Consider the following 23,303-nt stretch of genomic DNA (forward strand, 5'->3'; position numbering starts at 1 on the left):
GTCAAATGTGATCTAAAAGAAAGCAATTGATAAGTTACATGACCTATATACATAAAAAAAATACTCACCAGCTGCTGCTCAATGGATGGGGCACCATCCAGATTGGCGTAGACAATAGCTGGATTGTACAAGCTGAACACAACAGGGTAGAACACTTTCTTACCTGTGAAAAAAAACCTACATTTATTAAATGCTGCAAATAAGAGACAGATAGAAATGAAATTATGTCAGGAGGCACTGTATAAAACACAACAATGCAATATAAAAAAATGGCAGGTAATGATCCAGACGTGCAGCTACATATGTAACCTTTTTTTTATATAGGACTGAAATTTTCAGTCTGTCCAAAGTTGTACAACAGCATGGAGGACGTAAAATGAATCTGGGTTGAAACATCACAAACAGATATGCAGATCTGGGGCATTCTAACTAAGACTCTCAGACTACAAGGGTTAAGCAACTCATATTCCAAAACTGAACACTATGCTGTTGATAAATGGCTAGAAGTGATACATGATTTAATACAGTCATTTAAGTGACAAATTTTTATAAATGCAAATTATTGTTGCTATAAAAATAGTAGAGCACTGAAAGAGGCCATTCTGCCCACTGATTCCACACCAGGAACAAGAGCTTCTTGGGATACAAAAGGTACTGAAATTGAGTGGATGCAGCAGCTCAGCATTAGATGTGAAATAAATGTATAGCACTTTTGAAGTGCATTGTTTGCAAGTAGGTATATTAAGCATCCTGTGTCGAGCAAGATATCCCTTGTTGTGGTTCTGTTCGCCGAGCTGGAAGTTTTTGCTGCAAACGTTTCGTTCCCTGGCTAGGGAACATCATCAGTGCTATTGGAGCCTCCTGTGAAGCGCTGCTTTGATGTTTCTTCCGGTATTTATAGTGGTTTGTTCTTGCCGCTTCCGGGTGTCAGTTTCAGCTGTAGTGGTTTGTATATGGGGTCCAGGTCCACGTGTCTGTTAACGGAGTTTGTGGATGAATGCCATGTGCACTCATGGCATTCACCCACAAACTCCATTAACAGACACGTGGACCTGGACCCCATATACAAACCACTACAGCTGAAACTGACACCCGGAAGCGGCAAGAACAAACCACTATAAATATCGGAAGAAATATCAAAGCAGCGCTTCACAGGAGGCTCCAATAGCACTGATGATGTTCCCTAGCCAGGGAACGAAACGTTTGCAGCAAAAACTTCCAGCTCGGCGAACAGAACCACAACAACGGACACCCGAGCTACAAATCTTCAACCAGACTTTCAAGATATCCCTATTAGCAAAGAAATGAATATAGCCATTTAGTCTGTTTTCTGAGGGTTTGTTAGGTTGAGGAGAGGCATGCAAGGAGGTTCATTGAGAATCCTCTTTTTGACTTCACCGTATGTAATCATCACAATGGTCCTTCTTAAAACTCGAACAGTTAATAACTTACCAGGCTCTGTGTTTATTCGACAGCTGTTAAGAAACTCAGGAGATATATAAATATCCACATCACAGAAAAACATCAGTGCCTCTCCCTTCTCCCAGGCTTGGGCTCCCATATCCAGACCACGTCCTCGAGAAAACTCATCAGCCAAAGGAACCAGAGTGTAGTTGTGAAAATTAGTTTCACTGCACAGAAAGAAAATCTTTTATTCCAGGGATTTCCAGTTTTAATGTAATCAAGGCTGTATTAACAAATTCAATTTGCACTGTGCCTTTGATGCAGTTAAAAAAGCAATCACAATGCACTTCGTAGATGCGTTACCGAAAACAATTTGACACCAAGCCATGTAAGGAGGTATTCAAATGATTGATAAAAGGGTAGTTTTATAGGAGTGGGTTAAAGGAGAGCAGAGAAATGGAAGGGGCTAGCAAAGGAATTCTAGAGGTTTGGGTCTGGGTAGCAGAAAGCACGGTAACCAATGATGGAAAAATGTGGGCAGCACAGTGGCTCAGTGGTTAGCATTGCTGCTCCACAGCGTGAGGGACCTGGGTTTGATTCTACCCTCGGACAACTGTCTGCGTGGAGTTTGCATGTTCTACACAAGTCTGTGTGGATTGTGTGGTTTACTCTCACAGTCCAAAGGCGGGCACAGTTGGTTGGATTGGCCATGCTAACTTGCCCATAGTGTTGGCTAGGTAGGAAAGCCATGGGAAACGCAGGGTTACAGGGATGAGGCTGGGGATTGGTCTGGGTGGGATGTCCTTTGGAGAGGGTCGGTGTGGACTCGACAGGCCAAATGGCCTAATTCCACACTGTAGGGATTGTATGATTCTATGAAATAAAATCAGGGATACACATAAGGCTGCACTTAGAGAAACAGGCGTGTCTTGCAAGGAAGAGGTCACAGAGATAGGCTGGCCAAGAAGGAATTTGAAAACAAGGATAAGAGTGATTACAAGTAACTCAATCCGAGGACACTGCAAATACAAACTTACATGCATGACTTGGTGCAGGCTATCCCACTGTCCTGAATTACCCAGATACACTTCCTATTTTTATTCTTTTTTATGGCTCACCTGGCAGTCATTTCCAGGATCTTCTTCACTTCACCTAACCCTTCCTGGCCAAAGTAGACGACCGTGAGGTAAACGTGTCCATCCTGTCGAATGCACACATCTCTGCACGAAACAACAATTGGAAATATAGGTGTGTTATTGAAAAGCTGGATGCTTAGACATGGGTAAGCTGGACACTGGCAGAGCTTTTAAGAAATACAGATGCACCAATGATACATGCAGATGTCTTTAAGGTTTTACTGCAGGATCTGATTGCATACAATTAAAGATTTAACCTCTTTACAATAAGAGTGCTGATGCCTCCCTCAAACTAGCAGACAAAGCAATGTCTGCTTTCCTAAACTCCAAACAGTACCCACAAACCCCAACAAGGAAGGGGGGGTAAAATGAACATTGGTTAGGTTTTGACTGCGCCCTTTCACAATGTTTCTACCTGAAATTCTGCATGAACTGGGCAAACGCTTCAGTGCGGCCGGACAGAGGAACGATGATATTGATGATCTGCTGCGAGACATCGATTGTTTCACTTTTGACTTTCATGAGTGGCCCGAAAGGACGGAAGAGTGTGATATGTTGAAATTCATCCAGAAATTCCTTTTTGTAGAACAGTTCATACAAGGTCCCTTTGTCTCTTTCTGTACGGTAGTAGCCTGAAGTAAGAGAATATATTGGGAAGTTAGAAATTTACTTCAGAAAAAGGCACTTCCTTCAATTACTGTCTACTGAAATGACAGAGTCCAGCATCTGAGACATTCCTGGTATAATTATTTTTGCACCACACTGCAGAAAATAAGAAGGAATTGTGGAAAAACTGCAACAGAGATTCACATGGATGTAAAAGCACAAATGAGAAAGTTTAGTTATTAATTGACGCTTAAAAGAAAGGAAGAGACAAGAATTTCCTGAACTTCACTCACTCATTTATCAATAAGAAGGTCAAGGATCTCATACCATCTCAACTGGGAATTATATTGCCATTCCTGCACTGGGTTACTGGGTCAAAATTTTTTTAACCTCATTCATGGGATGTGAGTGTCACCAGCCAGGACAGCATTTATTAACCAACGTTAAGTGCATTAGGTGTCAACAACATTACTGCAGGTTGAGAGTCTCGTGTAGGCCACACCAGATAAGGATGGCAGTTTCCTTCCTTAAAGGATATTAGTGAATCAGATGGGTTTTTCTGACAATCAACAACAGTTTCATGGTCATCATCAGACTCCTAATTCTGGATATTTATTGAATTTAAATTCCATCATCTACCACGGCAGGATTTGAACCCAGTTCATAGATTATTACCAGGCTCTCTGGATTAATAGTCTAGCGATAATGCCAGCAGGCAATCAACTCCCCATTATTCCATGTGAAACAGCATTGTGCCTAAACGAGATGGTCTATAGGAATTAAAGGCAATAGCTCACTACCACGCTCCCAAAGGCAATTAAGGATTAGTGTCAAATGTTGGCCTTGTCAACAATATTCACAGGCCATGACAGAAAGGTCACTCAGCTACTTTTGCAACCAGGATACAGTGCAAGGAGACCTGGCTCATGAAAGAATTATTGCTGAAGAGGAAAATCCTTAACCTTTGATGAGAGAAATCATTTGGCCCATCCAGACTGGACATACTACAGTGCTCAGTTCCATTATTCCAGGGTTTCTCCCCATAAGAAACCAAGAGACCATTCCACAAGTTTGCCAAAAAGACATAACAGTAGTATTTGAGAGTAAGGTGAGAATGTGAGTGGGAATTTGTTTAGGTTAAAAAGACAGACCACAGCTCGTGATCAATGTTTGGGATAGGGCCTCAGATGCAGTTGCAGGATCTATCCCTAGCTACATGGTCACACACAGCACTGTGATATTTTTGGGAGGGGATACTTTACTACGCTTGGGAAAAACACCAATTCTAATCATCTCCTTATTAAAGTTTAACATGGTGGAGTACCTTCTAGGCAGTAGGCCCAGGATCAAACCTGACTTGACCTGGAGGTATATCGGAATAGGTTGGTTAAAGAATACTTTGACACCCTCTTGTGGCATCATGGTAGTGTGCTTACCTCTGGGACAGGAGCCACAGGTTCTACTCCCATGCGCCTGTTTCGTTGCAGAGTAAAAGAATTTTATTACAAGAGAAATAATCAGGTAAGATCCTATTTAATAAATCAAAGATTTTAACTTAAGAACTACATTATAAGCTTGATACATTTAAGAGAACACTGAGATTTCCCACAGCCATCTTTCACTTTGAGAAGATGGTGTTTAGAAAGCTGCTTCTCAAAAGTTACTAAATTGCTCTTCAGAGGGCAGTGTAATGCAGCAAATTAAAACCTAGAGCTCTCTGAAATAGGGGAGAATGTCCACAGGAAGTAATGTCTCTTGCATGGATGCTGTGAAGGTGAGGAGGCTTCAAGTGAATAATCAGCTGTACTGTGACTGTTTGAGAGATCCGAACTCCACTGAACGATTCAGCAGAAGCAACAGAATTAGATTTCCACAGGGAGATAAAAAAGCAGATGAAATACAACCTGAATTTTAACAACTTTAAGGATGAAACTGATTCTTGCTATCCCTTGGACAAGTGTAGATCAAGCAGTGATGGCTGAGCTGATTGCAGGCGGTCAGCTCAGAAATGTATAAGTGAAACTATCACTTCTGTCCTATCACCATTCTGTGATATTCTACAGAAATATCAGTTTCCTGCCGCAGCTAACGCTGTTTTAAAATTCCAGTTCCTGAAATGATGGGACCCAATGTTTACTGTACACAACTGAAAGCGGGGCGCATCGACCTGAACTCAGCTGCTCAATGCCAGGTGCATTTCAACAGGCCCTGTAATCTCTACAATGCACAACTCAATGTTTGTACAAACGCCCAGAGGCACACACAAGCTCCAAGTGGACACTAAGTTGTAAAATGCATCATTCAGTCTCTGGGCTTGACATTTAAAATGTCGTTCTTTAATAAAAGTACAGTTTCTCCATGGACTTATCAATCCAGTAGATAACCTGGCAATGTTACAGTTGATGCACATCATCAAGGGGTAAATTAACACAGCACACCCTGAACAGAATCTCCCCTACATTCCCTCCATCCTTCCCCTGGTATCCTACTATCTGTCACTTAAATTTTTCTCTATAACACAGTCTAGCTTATTTTGGCATGGGCAGCTTCCACAACTTTCACAAAACGAATAACTTTGTCCGTGAACAATCCCCCAAATGAACTCAGTCACAGCCACAGAATTACAATCCAACTGTCAACAGAGATTTGTCCCCGCTGTAATCCATTCTCCCTCCCAATCCAATTCCACAGAGATTTCATTAATGATTAGTGCTGCATTCATACACTGAATCCTCAGGGTCCGAAGGTAAAGAAAGAATCTAGTGTTCAGAGTCTAGTCCTGGTGAGCTAACCTCAATGGATTGTAACTATACTGTACTCAAATCAAACCACATGCAGAGTTTACCATAAGAAATGGACAGCAGCCAACTGGGCAGAAGGGACAGTGGACTCTAGACAAAATGCAATCCAAATAGAATCCAGTCTCAGGAATGACCAAACTTGTATGCACGCTGAGTGCACACTCCATTTTGATAAAGACAGTCCCTCCACACAATAATGTCCACACAAACGACAGAAAAATTACCAACAATTGGTGCACTGGCACTGTGTAACCAGGTCAGACATTACACCACACCAGGCTATAGGCCAACGAGTTTATTTGAAATCACAAGCTTTTGGGGCATTGCCCCTTCGTCAGGTGAAGGGTCAAACTTCAACAGCACACCGAAAGCTTATAATTTCAGATGAACCTGTTGGACTATAACCTGGTGTTGTGTGACTTCTGACCAGTCCAACACCAGCATCTCTACACCATGTAACCATGTCATCAACTGGTGCACTGCCACTGTGTAACCTTACTGACAATTGGCACACAGGCACATGAATGTATGGGGGAAATGTTAATTAATTCTTTCGTGGAATGGACCAAGAAAAGTGCACCGGCAGTCATCTCCGTCATTGGAATCATGAACATCTGCCTGAATCACTGAAATGGGCATCTCCCTCATTAATGGGCCCCCTCAACATGAAGACTCACAAGAGTATAAGCATGTACAGGTAAAGGCCACCAATCTGTTCATCCCACCACATTTCTTTTAACAAATACATTTTGTTTTGAGATGTGAACAGTATGGGAAGACTGCACTAGTTGCTCCTCTTTAGATGCCATCGTCCCTCTGGACTGACGCAAGTCTTGATGATGGAGATCTTTTAATGGTGTCAGAAGGGAGAACTCGTGGACAATGATGCAAGTGCAATTGTACTCTCGTCAAAATAATGATGGATGCCTGGGTCATGACAACAGGAAGCCTGAATGATAGTCCCTGACTGATCAGTGGTGGTTGTTTCACAACTAGGTGTTTTAGGAGGTACTCAAAGAGCAGAATGCCTTCCACAGGGGATAATAGGGAATGTGGGGTAATCAGATCAGCCATAATATAAGTGAATGACAGAGCAGCCTCAGGGTGGGGGTGAGAGAGGTGGATCAGGGGCAGGGAGGGTGAGTGTCCTACTCTTGCCACTGTTTTGTATGTGGACCGACTTCATTCCCTGAAGAACATTGAAAAACAACCCACACATCATCAGTGATTTGCTAAACAACTGTCTAGAAGTTATTCATTAGCAATTTCCATTGTTGGATGACAAAAGGCCAGATCTATTCAATCCCTGGGCCTGTCCTTTTAAGTGCTATTCTCTGTTGAGCACAAATATGACCTTCGACAGATTCCACAGTCTGCCATTACAACAGGCAGCTGGCTTTTGTCTCCACTACTGTGGCAAGACCATTCTGAGCTTTGTTCACTGTTCAACTTCTTTACATAATTCTACAATTTAAATCTTCCACCCCATAATTCCGTACCACTGGTCCTGCTGTTGCATCTGAAATCAATCATGTTTCTTAGGCTCAAACCCAAAACAGACATTGCTGTGGAAATTCAGCAGGTCTGGCAGCATCTGTAGAGAGAAATCAGAGTTAACGTTTCGAGTTAAGTAACCCCTTGGTCCCCACAGAATTTAAGAAGGGTCACTAGACTTGACAAGTTAATGCTGATTTCTCTCCACAGATGCGGCCAAACCCCCGTTGAATTTCTCCAGCATTTTATGAGCTTGTTTCAGATTTCCAGCATCCACCAGTTGTTTCATTTAAGTTTCTCTAACCATATTGTGTGCAGATTCTTGGCGTTCCTTTTGACAGTGTTGCAGTCTGAAACTAGAATTCTTAACTGGCTATTGCCCAAGTAATTTATAAAAGCTCAAAACTCCGTGAGAAGTTCCTGATGTTTACAGATTATCTGATTACAGCAACCATAGGGACAGGAGTTAGCCATTTCAGTTTCCGAATGAACAATTCAATATCTGTGTCCCATTATCTTCCCGCAACCTATCACCACTTTTCCTTTGCAGGCAACTGCTTAATTTCCTTTGAAAACATTCAGTTGAATATGCCTTCATCACCAGTCTCTCAGGCAGTGCATTCCAGACGCTGACCACTCTGTGTGAAAAAGATTTTCCACACATTGCTTTTGCTTCTTTTACCAATTACTTTAAGAATGTTCCATCTCATTTTTGATCCTTTCGTAAATGAGAACAGTTTCTTCCAGTCCAGACCACTCATGATCTTGAATACTTCCAATAAATTTGATCCTAGCTGACTTGTATCAATGAGCGTGACGGGCCACTTTATACTGTGAAATGCAATCACATGCAGCTCTGTCTGTTCATGGGTTTTAAACAAACTGAAGTAAGTGTGGAAATGCTGTAGCATAAAAACAGAACAAACAGAGAAGCTGCTTAACTGTGAGAATATCCAACCCCACAAGTCCAAACGTTTTTATGTTAAACAATGAAGAAACACTCTTTAAAAGGAGTGGATTGGGAGGTGATGGTCTGGTGGTATTATCATTGGTCTGTTAATCCAGCGACGCAGGTAATATTCTGCGGACCTGGGCTCAAATCCTGCCATGACAGATGGTGGACTCTGAATTCAATTTTTAAAAATCTGGAATTAAGAATCTAATGGTGACTACAAAGACATTATTGAATATTGGAAAAACACATGTGGTTCACTTTAGGGTAGGAAATCTGGCATCCTCACCTGGTCTGGCCTACATGTGGTTCCAGACCCACAGCAATATGATTGACTCTTAAATGCCCTCTGGGCAGTTAGGGATGGGCGATAAATGTTGGCTTAATCTTTGATGCCATATCCTCTGAATGCATTTTTAAAAAACGCAAAAGGAGAAAAAGCACATTTTGTGCAGGTGCCAAGACACAAGACTCCCAGCACAAAAGCTACACATGCTTGCTGAAAAAAGAATAAATTAGATTAGATTCCCTACAGTGTGGAAACAGGCCCTTCAACCCAACCAGTCCACACCGACCCTCCGAAGAGTAACCCACCCAGGCCCATTTCCCTCTGACTAATGCACCTGACCCTTTGGGCAATTTAGCATGGGCAATTCACCTGACCTGCACATCTTTGGACTGTGGGAGGAAACTGGAGCACCCACGCAGACAGAGGCAGAATGTGAAAACTCCACACAGATAGTTGCCCAAGGCTGGGATCGAACCTGGGACCCTGGTGCTGTGAGGCAACAGTGCTAACCACTGAGCCACCATGTTGCCCATTAGTGCTGATGTGGCACAAGGGGATTAACACTCAGCCTATATCTCTGAATCTCTTCTTTTGATCTATTCAGTGGAGGAGCTAACATATTGCAAACAGTTAAAAGTCCATTCAGACACAGTCAATAAAGACCATAAAACTATACTGTGTCATGGTTACGTGGACAGTGGGTCTCATGCTGGAGTAGAGAGAAGTAAGTGAAGTGAGCCAAAAAATGAGTGAGTCGGGTCAGATGAGGTTTGGGGCCTTCTGGGGAGAACAGCTACATTCCTTCTAACTTTTACCGTCATTGTGTGACCTCCAAGGTCTGTGTAGCATCAGCTTCAAGAACTGAAATGAGGTCACACGCCAGCTGGACTTCTTACAGCCATGCAGCTTCGAGGGAACATTGGAAAGGAGGGTGACAGGAGCCATGCAATTTCCCCACTATAAACAAATTCAGAGTATACTGATCCATGTCATAGTCATACCGCACAGAAACAGACCCTTCATTCCAACCAGTCCATGCCAAACATAATCCCAAACTAAACTAGTCCCATCTGCATGCTCCTGGCCCATATCCCTCTAAACCTTTCTTATTCATGTTCTTAAAATGTCTTTTAAACGTTGGAATTGCACTCACATCTACCACTTCCTCAGGAAGTTCACTCCACACGTGAACCACCCTTCATGTAAAAAACATTGCCCCTCATATCTTTAAATGTCTCTCCTCTCACCTTAAAAATGTGCCCCAGTCTTGAAATCCCCCATCCTAGGGAAAAGACAATGACCATTAACCCTATCTATAACTCTCATTATTTTATAAACTTCTATGAGATTGCCTCTCAACCTCCTATGCTCCAGTGAAAGAAAGTCCCAACCTACCCAGCCTTTCCTTATAACTCAAACCACTTTCACTGTAAATGGGTTAATACACTATTGACAGATTAAAATATTCATACACCCATACCTAAGCACAATTTATATACGCTGATTCTTTCATTTTCTTTTAATGATCTCCAGAAAATTATATTTTGTGCATAAGTCCTATTGAAAATGTACAAATTGAAAGTGCTGAGATTTAAGCTGATCGCTAATGACTTCAGCCTCACTTGATTACAAAGGCGAGAACTCACGTATATGTTAATCCCTGTTAAGCAGTTTTCAACTGTCCTATTAACAGCCTACACACAGGAAAGATTATTGGATAACATGCACACAAGGCTCTTAATGCCCATTTAATTTTGTCTCAGATCTGTAAACAAGTTTGCTCATTATAGTTTTCCGTAAATTTTAGGCCAGTAATCAAGTCTCAATATTTTTATACACCCACAAATAAATATATAACAACTTAATGAAGTGGCTGCTGTGTCAAAATCCAGGAACTACCTTCCTAATAGCACTACGGCATGTAATGCTTCAAGAAGGCAGCTCACCATCATGTCAAAGGCAATTAGGGAATGGCAATAAATGTTGGCCCAGCCAGCGATACCCACATCCAGTGAATGAATAAAAGAAATTACACAGAAGAATGGAAGGTAATCTTCCTAGTCCTAAATGTTGAAATACTCCAAACCTTTTTCACCTCCTCAATTGAACAGCTGCATGGTGATTTTGGTCATCACAAATACTGCATGAGGATTAGTATATTGCTCCGTCCAGGAAAAATGGACTGTTAAAGAACGTCATAGGCTGCAGTATGACAGGTTGATGTCTCAGAACAGTGAGACACTGGACCATGGGTGAATGCAGAGGGATGGGAGGGGTTTTGCCCACAGCACTGTTCCCTTGAGGAGGAGAAAGTTGAAGAAACAATTTAACATGTTTCCCATCAGCATGGAAAAGACACACAACAGAATCCAGGTTTCTCCCAATAGGGAGAGACGGAAGACAATAAATAAATAAATATTTTGAATCATAGCATGATTACAGCTGAAGAAGAGACTTCGGCAACACGGTGGCACAGTGGTTAGCACTGCTGTCTCACAGCGCCTGAGACCCGGATTCAATTCCCGACTCAGGCGACTGACTGTATGGAGTTTGCACATTCTCCCCGTGTCTGCGTGGGTTTCCTCCGGGTGCTCCGGTTTCCTCCCACAGTCCAAAGATGTGCAGGTTAGGTGAATTGGCCATACTAAATTGCCTGTAGTGTTAGGTAAAGGTGTAGGGGAATGGGTCTGGGTGGGTTGCGCTTCGGCGGGTCGGTGTGGACTTGTTGGGCCTGTTAAGACGGTTCTACCGTCCCCGTGTTCATTTCGGAGGAATGAGACACCGGGTCAGATTTTAAGAAACAGACTGCTTTATTCGAGAGAGAATCGAGTTACAGCAAGGTATCAGGCTTGCTGGAGAAGGCGTTCTAACCCTTTGTTCTAAGTTGTCTATTCTTATACCCCCCTTATTCCTGCACCGTTCCCTTATTTGGTAATGGTCGGTTCTATAGTTTGTCATTGGCCCCAGTCTCTTATCAGTGCTCAAACATGCCTTATTCGGCTATCAGTTAGCTCAACTTGCTATGTACCAGATGGCCCCTTTGTTCTGTTTTTTTCAAGTTTTACTGCTCTTTCAGTACTTTTCCACTGGTGCAGTTATCTCCCTCAGACCTCGTGTCTGTTTCCCCCTCTGGGGCCCCCTGGCCACATCAGCCTGAGAGCTATTTCTATCTAACATTTTAGTGTTACATCAATCTCACATTTGTCTGAGTGTTAATCCTACCTAACAGGCCGAAGGGCCTGTTTCCACACTGTAAGTAATCTAATCTAATCTAAAGAGGCCCCTTGGCCTATTGTGTCCATAACCACCTTTGCCAGGCCCAGCTTCCCTGCAGGCTTACAAATTTCCTCTGTTCTTATATTCATCCAATTCCCTTTTGAAATTCAAGATGGAAACATTCCAACACACACTCAGACAATGCATCCAGATCATAACCACTCACTACCTTTTTCCTCATGTTGCCTTTGATGCTTTTGCTACTACTTTAAATTGGTGCACCTAGTTCTTCCCCTTCTGGACACCAACCTACCTATTCTGTTTGGATCTTTCATTTATGTAGCATTTTTCACAAGCCCATGACATCCTAAATACTACTGCAAAAGGTGAAATGTTTCTTCAAGTGTTGTCACTATTGTTATGAAGATGTGGGCCTACTATACCTTTAAGAAAGTAAAATCTCGCATTGACAGCACCAAACATTCTCAATAAGACACAATGTAACATGTGCTCCAGCTACTGGGATAGCTGATTGCCTGGAAATGACAAAACAGATTCGAATTAGGCCAATCAGTTTAAATTATACCCCCAAAAATACCAAATTCCAATCAAGTTTGAATTGTGTATATTGACAATCACAATCTGATGCTTTGGGCTAGAAGATTGGGGAAAATTGAACAGTTGGGAGGAGAACTACCACCACACCAACAGCTGTAGACTGCTAATCAGAACTCTCTGAGAGGTACCTGTCTAGAAAAGGAGTTTGCCCAGAGAACAAGCTCAACACTGACCTGGAGAGCCAATCTACCGACGAAGATAAAGAGAAGATTCGACCACTGGCTGATTTTAAAATTTGTATTTTCCTGTAAATCTTAATTGGGTGTTTTATCAGACTAGTATTATAGAAGAGAAGGTAACAGGTAGGTTAGAGAAAATAGGTGCAAATAGTTGTGAGTTAATTATTCTCTACTATACTTTAAGAAACAAAGTTGTTAATTTTTACTTTAAATAGTTCTTGGCCTCTCGAATTTTCACAGATTATAGCACAAGATAAATCATTTCTGTGTTGCTGGTTTAAATTAAGCAGGAGGGTTTATCCCATATTGTAACACTATTATAATGTGGATGGTAGATGGGATTGTTATTCTCCAACATGGTTTAGCAATCAATTTCACAATGGCTTGGGAACAGGTTCTTGGGCCTCTTGACTGTTGCAATGAAGCTGGGGTAAGCTGAAAGGTGACCAGCAATAGACAAGTACCAAAGAAAGACAATCATACCTTTTAGAGGTTTACAAAATCATGAGTGGCATGAATAAGGTAAAAGGCAAGGTTTTTAAGAGTTCTTGAGAAGACAAACAGGAAGAAAACTGACCATATAAGTGCACAAATATCAGCTTTCCTCTGCCAGATATGACCAGTACTCTCTCATCCCCAAACACACGGGCAGCAAAGGACACAAATTCAACCGGGATGATGTAACCACCCTAGCACAGGTGAAACAGAGACACACCAGAGATTTCCTTGAAGCCTGGCACTCCAACCAGAACTCAATCAATAGACACATTGAACTGGACCCCATATACAAACCACTCAGATGCAGAACTGGAAGTACTAACAGAGACATATAAATATGAGGCAGGCCAGAGCACCAACACCTTATCAAAGATGCACCGATGAAGTCACTTAGTGAGGTGATGAAACGTTTGCAGGAAACACATCAGCTCTGCGAACGAATCCACTACTTCAAGGTTTTTTCCCCCGGGGTAGCAGAGTCCAAAACTAGAGGGCAGAGGTTTAAGGTGAGAGGAAAAAGATTTATGGGGCAACTTTTTCAAGCAGAGTATATGGAATGAGCTGCCAGAGGAAGTGATGGAGGCTGGTACAATTACAACATGTAAAGGGCATCTAGATGGGTATATGATTAGGAAGGGTTTAGAGGGATATGGGCTAAGTGCTAGCAAATGAGATTGGATTAGGTTAGGATTTCTGGTTGGCATGAACCAGTTGGACTGAAGGGTCTGTTTCTGTGCACTTCCTCCAGACCAAAGGGGTAGCCATGGGCACACGTATGGGCAAAGTGAGGACTGCAGATGCTGGAGATCAGAACTGAAAATGTGTTGCTGGAAAAGCGCAGCAGGTCAGGCAGCATCCAAGGAGTAGGAGAATCGACGTATCAGGCAAGAGCCCTTCTTCAGGAAGGCACCAGTCCCCACCTCATCCTCCGTTACATTGATGACTGCATTGGCGCCACCTCGCGCTCCCGCAATTCATCAACTTCACCAATACATTCCACCCTGACCTTAAATTTACCTGGACCATCTCTGACACCTTCCACCCCTTCCTGGACCTCTCCATCTCCATTAATGACGATCGACTTGACACTGACATTTTTTTTACAAACCCACCGACTCCCACAGCTACCTGGATTACACCTCTTCCCACCCTACCTCTTGCAAAAATGCCATCCCGTATTCCCAATTCCTCCGCCTCCGCTGTATCTGCTCCCAGGAGGACCAGTTCCACCACAGAATACACCAGATGGCCTCCTTCTTTAGAGACCGCAATTTCCCTTCCCACGTGGTTAATTTCCCTCCAATGCATCTCGTCCACATCCCACACCTCCGCCCTCAGACCCTACTCCTCGAACTGTAACAAGGACAGAACACCCCTGGTGCTCACCTTCCACCCTACCAACCTTCGCAGAAACCAAATCATCTGCCGACATTTCCACCACCTCCAAAAAGACCCCATCACCAGGGATATATTTCCCTCCCTACACTTTTCCACCTTCCGCAAAGACCATTCCCTCCGTGACTACCTGGTCAGGTCCATGCCCCCCTACAACCCACCCTCCCATCCTGGCACCTTCCCCTGCCACTGCAGGAACTGTAAAACCTGTGCCCACACCTCCTCCCTCACCGCTATCCAAGGACCTAAAGGAGCTTTCCACATCCATCAAAGTTTTACCTGCACATCCATTAATATCATTTACTGTATCTGTTGCTCCCGATACGGTCTCCTCTACATTGGGGAGACTGGGCGCCTCCTAGCAGAGCGCTTTAGGGAACATCTCTGGGACACCTACACCAATCAACCACACTGTCCCGTGGCCCAACATTTCAACTCCCCCTCCCATTCTGCCGAGGACATGGAGGTCCTAGGCCTCCTTTACCGCCACTCCCTCACCACCAGATGCCTGGAGGAAGAACGCCTCATCTTCCACCTCAGAACACTTCAACCCCAGGGAATCAATGTGGACTTCAACAGTTTCCTCATTTCCCCTTCCTCCACCTCACCCTAGTTCCAAACTTCCAGCTCAGCACTGTCCCCATGACTTGTCCGGCCTTGTCCTACCCGCCTATCTCCTTTTCCACCTATCCACTCCACCATCTCCTCCCTGACCTATCACCTTCATCCCCTCCCCCACTCACCTATTGTACTCTATGCTACTTTCTCCCCACCCTCCTCTAGCTTATCTCTCCACGCTTCAGGCTCTCTGCCTTTATTCCTGATGAAGGGCTTTTGCCCGAAATGTCGATTTCGCTGCTCCTTGGATGCTGCCTGAACTGCTGTGCTCTTCCAGTACCACTAATCCAGAATCTGGTTTCCAGCATCTGCAGTCATGTTTTTTCCCTGTTTCTGTGCTGTACACCTCTATGACTCCAACTCAATATGCCAGCAATTTATGTACACTCTTACAAAATATTCTCTCCAATTTCTCCATTCTCTTCCTCTCCTGCAGTTCCACTGATGGCAATTAACCCCCATGTGAATAGAACCTGGGACCTTCCATAATATTGAGGCACCTAATACTGCTTTGAGCAAAGAGGTCTACTAGGATGACCACGATGTACATTATTTCAAGAAACATATTGTTCCACAATATCTTTTTTCTACATAACATGAATGAATCTAAACTGGCCATTAGAGAGATGGTATCAAAAGCTTGTGATAGTTCTCACCTGAATGCATCCACTCACTGCTATCTTAAATCGGTCTGCAAACAGATTACTGCATTTAAACCAACTCATAATTCAGTGCCAAGTCAATGTTGGCAAAGTTTTAGATGAACTCAGGGTTATGGAGTGGGAGGAATGGGAGGCAGGCTGGGAGAGAATTGGAATATTTAAGACAATGCCCTGTGGGGAAAAAACTCATTGGTCAGGCAGCACGACAAATGACCTGAGAACATGAAAGCTGCTGTGTTAAGGCAAGTTTGCTCTCTTTCCAACAGAGCAAGCACTTTAAGAGAGGAGTGATCAAGAGAAAAAGAGAAATCCTTTTGCAGCTATTTGAAAAATGACCTGATAGGCTTAACAGGACTAAAGAGGTTTATGTCACAGAAAGAGGCATTCAGTCCACAGACTCTGTACCAACTCTTTGTTAGAACAAGCCGAAATGAATCCTAATGTCCTGAGCGCACTCCATAGACCGGTTTCAAATATTTACTTCAACTATCTATCCAACTTTCCCTTAAAAAATGCAATCATTTCCTCTTCAACCATTCTCTGCGACAAAATGTTCCTGCTCAAACAATCCTCTGAGCAAAGAAATCAACATCTAGTTCAATTGCCAGATAACTGGGGTTTGCAGGCAGGAAAGCAGAGTTTAATCTCTCAGCTTCAATGCAGTGTTAAAATATCAAGCTGCATTGTGTAGTCGTGGGGCTCAAAGATGCAATTGTCAGAGTTGAAGGCAATAGTGCTATTAGCCAAGTCAAGCTGAACTTGAAAGGCTCAAAACAATCCTGACTGCCAATCTGATCAGCTGCTCTAAAATGTATGACTAAGACATAAATCATCAGCATTAAAGCATCCTTAAAATTATTATTTTTATTGCAATGAAATTGGAATGAAGTTGACCCTAAGCAAATTGGCCTTTTAATTGCACGTTCAGATGAACTTAAGTGCCAATTAACTAGCATGTACTATATTAGGAACAAGTTTTAGGTAATAGAAGCACTGAGCAACAAGATTTCAAACTAATCCATGCCATTGATCATTCAGTTTCAGTTTCCATTTTCTAGGATAGGCTGGCCACTAATATCCACTATAAACCCGTGGACTCCCACAATTACCTTGACTGTATATCCTCACACCCAGCTTCCTGTAAGGACTCCATACCATTCTCCTGGCCTGTCTGTTTCCATCACTCCTGTTCTGGTGATGCCACCTTCCACAGAGAGCCTCAGAATAGCCCACCTTTTCTCCTCAACCAAACATTCCCTGCCACCATATTGACGGGGCCCTCAGTCATATCCGACCTCTTTCTTGCATTTCTGCCCCTACCCTTTCTCTTCTTCCCCTCCCACAACACTAGAGTGCCTTGGTCATCACTTTCCACTCCATTAGCCTTTACATCCAAAAGATCATAACCTGCCATTTCTGCCACCTCCACAGGAATGCTGACACTAGACACGTCTCCCCTCCTTTACCTTGTAAGTATTTCACAGGGACCATCTCCTCCAGGACTCCCTAGTCCACTCCTTCACTGGTCCCTCCACCTCCCCACACCCCCATGGCACCTTCTCATGCAATCGCAGAAGGTGCAACGCTTGCCTATTTACTTCCTCCCTCCTCATGATCCAAGACCCTCCCGTTATGATCCAAGGCTCCAACATACCTTCCAGGTGAAGCAATGATTTACCTGCACATCATTCAATCTACTGTATTCGCTGCTCAGAGTGTAGCTTCCTGCACATTGGAGAGACAATAACGCAGACTGTGTGACTGCTTTGTGGAACGATTACACTCGGTAAAACATTACCCTGAGCTTGTCCCTGCCAACAATTCCATCTCCAGTCTGCTCTGACGCTCCACCAAAGCTCAAATCTCGCTCCAGGAAAAATGCCTCATCTTCAGCCTCGGTACCTTACAATGCTCAGAAGCCAACACTGAGGTTAATAATTTCAGAAGGTGAACTCCATGTTCATTACCCCCCTCTAAACCCAAGCTTCTATCTTGTATGAATTGCTGGCCAATTTTCAACAAGTCACATTTCTTGTTCGCACACTACCCAACATTTATCTTCCTCTTAGCTTATCATCAGGAATCCCTTTCATTGTCTTTCCATTTTTTCCTCTCTCTCTCCTTGTATGTTACTCCATCCTTCCCCTATGCCAGCCCTTGTCATCAGCATAAATATCAGCATTCCCTAGCTGAGGGAAGAAGAGCAGAGGAATACTCTCTGATGCCCTGGTTAGTATGTATCCCTCATATTAAACTATTTAAACTGGTTTACATGGCTTTTATTATGTCATTTTTAGGACTTTGCCGTGTGCAAATTGACTCCTAGGTTTCCTACATTACAACAGTGGCTACACTTTAAAGCAAGCATTTCATCAGTATGAAATGCTTTGGGATGCCCTGAGAAAATGAAAGGTTTGGTATCAATACAGATTCTTTCTTTCGTGTATATCTACTTGATGGAGCTCTGCCAGTTCCAACTCTAGCTGGCTGGCAGGCAATCACCTATTTCAAATAAAAAGAAAAATGCTACCCCTGATGAGTGATGCATTGGCACTCAGTCTGCATTGGATTGTTTTAAAATACAAAAGTGGTATTTCCACATACCAAATCCTACAAGCAAGACTGAAGATGATTAACTAGTTAAACTGTTTGTGAGGGTGTTGAAAGGAATGTTTGGTGGAACAGAGAGCACCTTGTTCCTTTTGAATGAGTACCATATATTTGTCAACGTTCAGCTAAACCCTCAGAGGTGAGAAACTGGAACTCTGCTTGGATCATCGAAAGGACTGTGCCAATGGCAATATAATCATCCCACAGCACAGCACTAAAACAGAAGTCTACTTCTATGCGGGCAACAATTCCATTAAGAGTCAATGCGTCATGTAGTTAAAAAGCTTAATTTTGCTTATATTAAATGAAAGCAGCTGAACCCTTTCAATTTTTTGGTTAAAAACAAGTCTTAAATGCAGAGACCTGTAACTAAATTACCTCCCAGTGTGTGCCAAGTCCCATTCTAGACTCTTAAGCACAGAGACCTAGGCTGACAATGCAGGGAGGTACCAAGCAAGCCTTGGTACTTAATTCTCCCAACAGCATTGCTAAAAAGAACTTACCATAGGAGCTTAACTTCTGCAAAGAGGCTGTCTCATTTAAAAAATGGCTTCACTTCAAAATTACTTAATTTATTGCCTTTGAGAGGTCCTAAGATTGTGAAAAGTTTTATTCAAACACAAGTTTTGCTTACTGTATTCATCTACCCCAATACTATGAGTTGATTATTTAACATAAAATATATGGTACTGCACCTTCTACAAAGTCATTCTCAGTGTAGCTGTGTTTCTGTGCCCGGTCATCATCATCATCATCATTATCCTGCTCTTCCTCCTCTTCCTCAGGGTTATTCAACACCTCAATTCCAGCCTCAATGGCTTCAGCAAAGTCATCCCTTCGATCCTTCCTCACTGCTTTCTCCTCAGGATGCCGGGTCAGGCCCATCTCCAGCTGGTACACTTTGGTCAGGGTGAAGCTTTCAAATGGCACCACCGCATACTCACTGGGCACTCTGGCACCCACACTGACCTCAGCTTTATCGATCTGCGAGTGCAAGAACTCCAGTAGATCATTGGGAAAGTTTTCCTTGCTGCTCTGGGCACCTCCGCCGGTTAGAGATGGACCCTTCTTCTCCTGCACAGATTTCAACTTCTCACTCATTTCCTGGAGTTCCTGCTTTAACTGAGTGATTTGCCGCTTGAGACTTGCTGCCCGGGTCTGATAGTGCTCCTCTTGTTCCTGAAGGAGGGCCTGATAGTATTCTTTGCCATACGGTTTTCCTGGAATGCCAAGGAGGAGAGGGTCATTGTCTGGCCGGGGCGTGCACTCCAGTAAGTACAAGAGGGAGATGAGGCAGAAGAAAAGAGCGAGGCCCAGCAGTAGACGGCGTGTCCAAGCCTGCATCAATAGGCCTCGGCGAGGCATTCTCACAAGAATTGCTGCAGACTTTCTCATTGGAAGAACATGTCACCTCATTGATGTAGAGCTTGCTCCAGTCTAGCCAGCTTCAGGACAGCTTCGCTTTAAAGCCATAGATTACCAGATTCTCTGCATCCAATCTCTTGATGAACGCTCCTGCCGTTCTGCCTGAGTTGGCGAAACAGAATTAACTTGATAGGAGGCCAGCACAGAACATGGCTGGACCTAGTCAATTGGGCCACTAAGAGGACAAAGGACTTTGAATCTGCAGGATCTCAGATGAATCTGCAGTGCTTCAGCATGGTCGGGTTTCTTAAATCAGACTCCAGTTGCATTTTATCTCTGCTCTCCAATGACTCTTCAGTTCGTTTAGGTGAGGCCCCTTTCAGAAGCAACAGGATTTCCGTAGAGTATTACCAGTTTTGCTTTATTTGTGTCAACCTGGATTCTATTTGCTCAGACCTGAAGGCAGCAATTTCCAGCAAACCTGGGTGCTGGTTAAGTTTTATATAGGCGGAACATAGCTTCAAAGGAAAACCGATGATCAATACCAGGCAACTGAACAGTTTAACACAGCTAATTATATTGGTCAAAGCAGACTGGGGCTTTCTACTGTAGTTAAACCCTAATGAAAATACTGAATAGGTTCAGGTTCACAAGAAGATGTTGTGTCAAAACACTTTATTCCAGTGTCCATCAAACCACTTTGGGCCTCTCGAGCGATTGTTTCAGGTGTCACAGCAACATGGTCCTGATCATCTTCGCAGACTTGATTGCTGGTTGGTCATGAATCAATAAGTGATAAGAAAGCATACAGGAGCCTGTCTCCTAGAAAAGGATGAGGAGAAAAAACACAGCAAGTTAAAACATGAATAACTCAGCTTAAAAAAAACGCACAGCACTCAAAAGGACCTTGCAAATTAAGACTCGTTCTGACCCAGTGAGACTTAGCCAATGGGCAAATCTATTTGCAGAATAATGGAGAGTTGGAACCTTATTGAAACCACAAGACAATAGTTTTAAAAGTTTATCTGTAGGTGGGCCCAAGGACAACTTGCATTTATATAGCACACTTAATAGAGTAAACAATGCAAGGCACACCACAGAAGAATTGCCTATCATAATTTGTCATCAACTGACATGAAAAAAAGTAGACAAGGTGACCAAAAGGTTGTACTATTGTGAATGAAGATTTAAGGAGCGTTGAAGATTAAGGAAGAAAATCCATAGCTTAGAACTCAGGCAGCAATGGAAATGATGAATGCACAAGCAATCAGATTTGGAAGCAGGCAAAGACAACGTAGGGCTAGATGGGGCTACACAAATAGGGAGGGACAGGTCCATAAAGGGATTTGAAGATAAGGATGAAATTATCATCTGAGAGATACTTATTCTCACTTCTGAAAGACATTAGCAGTATCTAGAGGAAAACAAAATTGTCAGCACAGTAAAACAAACAGAAATGAAAACAAAAATAGCTGGAGAAACTCAGAAGGTCTTGCAGCATCTGTGGAGAGCAAACAGTGTTAACATTTCGAGTCCAGTGACCCTTCTTCAGAATAGGTTTTGTTTTTGTTTCAAATCTTCAGCACCCACAGTTCTTTGTTTTATATTAGCAACAGAAACAACATTATCATATTAACATTAGTGAAAAATTATAGAATGCTGAATTCTCAAGACGTGGTGTAAAAATTACATCATTGGCAATCCAAGGAAACACCAATCCAACATATTCACTGATTCCATGGAATCCCCTCACAGACAAAAGGCTTTAGATGTCATAAACAAAATCAGCAAGGATGTTTCAGAAAGAGTTACTGCTTTATTACCAATGTCCTAGACACTCACCAGAGGAAGCCGTTTTGCTTGATCAATCCTATATGTTCAAAGAGTAACACAAGTCGTTGGAATATCTGGTAACACTAAGGGATGGTAAAGAGGAGATACATCAAGTATTAAAATTGGCATCTCAGTTTCTCTTCACGTTGAATGAAAAGCAAAATATGTTTGTCAAAAGACAAGCTAATTACTTTGTGAATAATTGCAAAAACTATGAAAAGATGACTTCGAGTCAGAAACTAGACTTATCTTCAGCTAATCATGACATGTAGTAAAAACACAATTCACAGAAATCACATTTTAAAACACATGCACCTCAATATTGTTAAAGCAAGTTAATTATGGAGAAAATCAGGCATTCAGCTGCTCATCATTAAAATGTGAGCTTTATTTCCCTCTGGGAGAGGCACTGATTTAATTAAAGTAATTTAGTTTATTTTGACTCAGGGACAAGAACTGGTCTTTTTGTTTCACTTCCCTCAAAGTCTGGGACATGTTACTTTTGATGAGTTTATACTTATATTTGCAATGGCGTAAGTCACGGGAGCTCAGGGTATGCGTTATTTTATTAAAGACAGGAGTGCAACACCAGTTAAGGCACAGCAGTGTGACCCAGTCTGTCCCTTTAAGGCCACAAAATCAGTTGCTGCAAATGTCCACTGCTGGAGATGAATCAACTACTGTTGTCAAGTGAATCGCTGTAGAGGTGGGAATTATTCAGTTGTTTGTGTCTGCACCAGGGCACAAGAACGACAGACTCCACTTCCATTCCCGTACATTTTTCCATTCTTCCCTTCCAAATATGCACCCGGTTCCCTGTGAGGGATTTTATGGCCTTTAACCAATGAACCACCGTACTAAATCATTTAAAGCTCAAAGAACATTTTCGTGAACAAAGTATTATCTCATTGTGGTAGTTACGAGTCGATGCCCATTGTTGCCAGTTCACCAACTGACGGAAATGACTTTCCACGATACTTGTAACATTTAACTGTCTCAAAAACCCATCATGATTTTGAAAACCTCTATCAGTACTTTTGTGGTAAAGCAAGCTTCAATTATTAAAACCTGTCTTCAACCTTATAATTCATCATTCTTTGTGTGATGGCAGTGAATCTTCATTGTAAATGTTCCAGGCTCCAACATTCTTCTATAATGAGGTGCGCAGAGTAGGCTGCAGAATTCTTAACTGTGGCCTAACGACAATGGCGTTTGCTTTCTTCCCACAAAGACCTCATTTTCTTCCCTTCGATTTTTCTAGTTTTTTTCTAACATTAACCAATGTATTTCTCTGTTTTTGCACGAACTGATCTGAATGGCATCATCCAGAAACTACCAAAGCTTCTTTCAAAGCTTCTACAAAGCCCATGACCTGAACTAACTGTAAACACCAGGCCACCAAGTGCTATCTCCAAGTTCCCCTCCAACCCACATACCAGTTTAACTTGGCCATTAACTGGCCACTCCTTCATTATTACTGGATCAAAATTCCACAATTTGCCTCCCAGGAGATTCATTACATGGGATGCAACAGTTCAAAAAGACATCGCATAACTGGGGTGGCGTGGTGGCTCAGTGGCTAGCACAGCTGCCTCACAGTGCCAGGTGCCCAAGTCCAGCCTTGGGA

At 42.8% G+C, this 23,303-nt stretch overlaps 1 protein-coding gene across 7 annotated transcripts in view; it reads right to left on the reverse strand.

Moving 5' to 3' along the window:
* The window catches only part of csgalnact2 (chondroitin sulfate N-acetylgalactosaminyltransferase 2), a 60,932-nt gene that overhangs the window by 7,515 nt on the left and 30,114 nt on the right, over positions 1-23,303 (reverse strand). For all 7 annotated transcript variants that reach the window (XM_060854068.1, XM_060854063.1, XM_060854064.1 and 4 more), the window contains 6 exons: positions 21,686-21,759; positions 19,174-20,665; positions 2,956-3,172; positions 2,523-2,624; positions 1,453-1,631; positions 69-163 (listed from right to left, as the gene is read on the reverse strand). In XM_060854068.1, the coding sequence (XP_060710051.1) occupies positions 69-163; positions 1,453-1,631; positions 2,523-2,624; positions 2,956-3,172; positions 19,174-19,873 (1,293 nt within the window). In that variant the 5' untranslated portion in view covers positions 19,874-20,665; positions 21,686-21,759. The remainder of the gene's footprint in view (positions 1-68; positions 164-1,452; positions 1,632-2,522; positions 2,625-2,955; positions 3,173-19,173; positions 20,666-21,685; positions 21,760-23,303) is intronic.

The sequence above is a fragment of the Hemiscyllium ocellatum genome, chromosome 43 (genome assembly GCF_020745735.1).
Source record: "Hemiscyllium ocellatum isolate sHemOce1 chromosome 43, sHemOce1.pat.X.cur, whole genome shotgun sequence".
In the NCBI taxonomy this organism is placed as follows: domain Eukaryota; kingdom Metazoa; phylum Chordata; class Chondrichthyes; order Orectolobiformes; family Hemiscylliidae; genus Hemiscyllium; species Hemiscyllium ocellatum.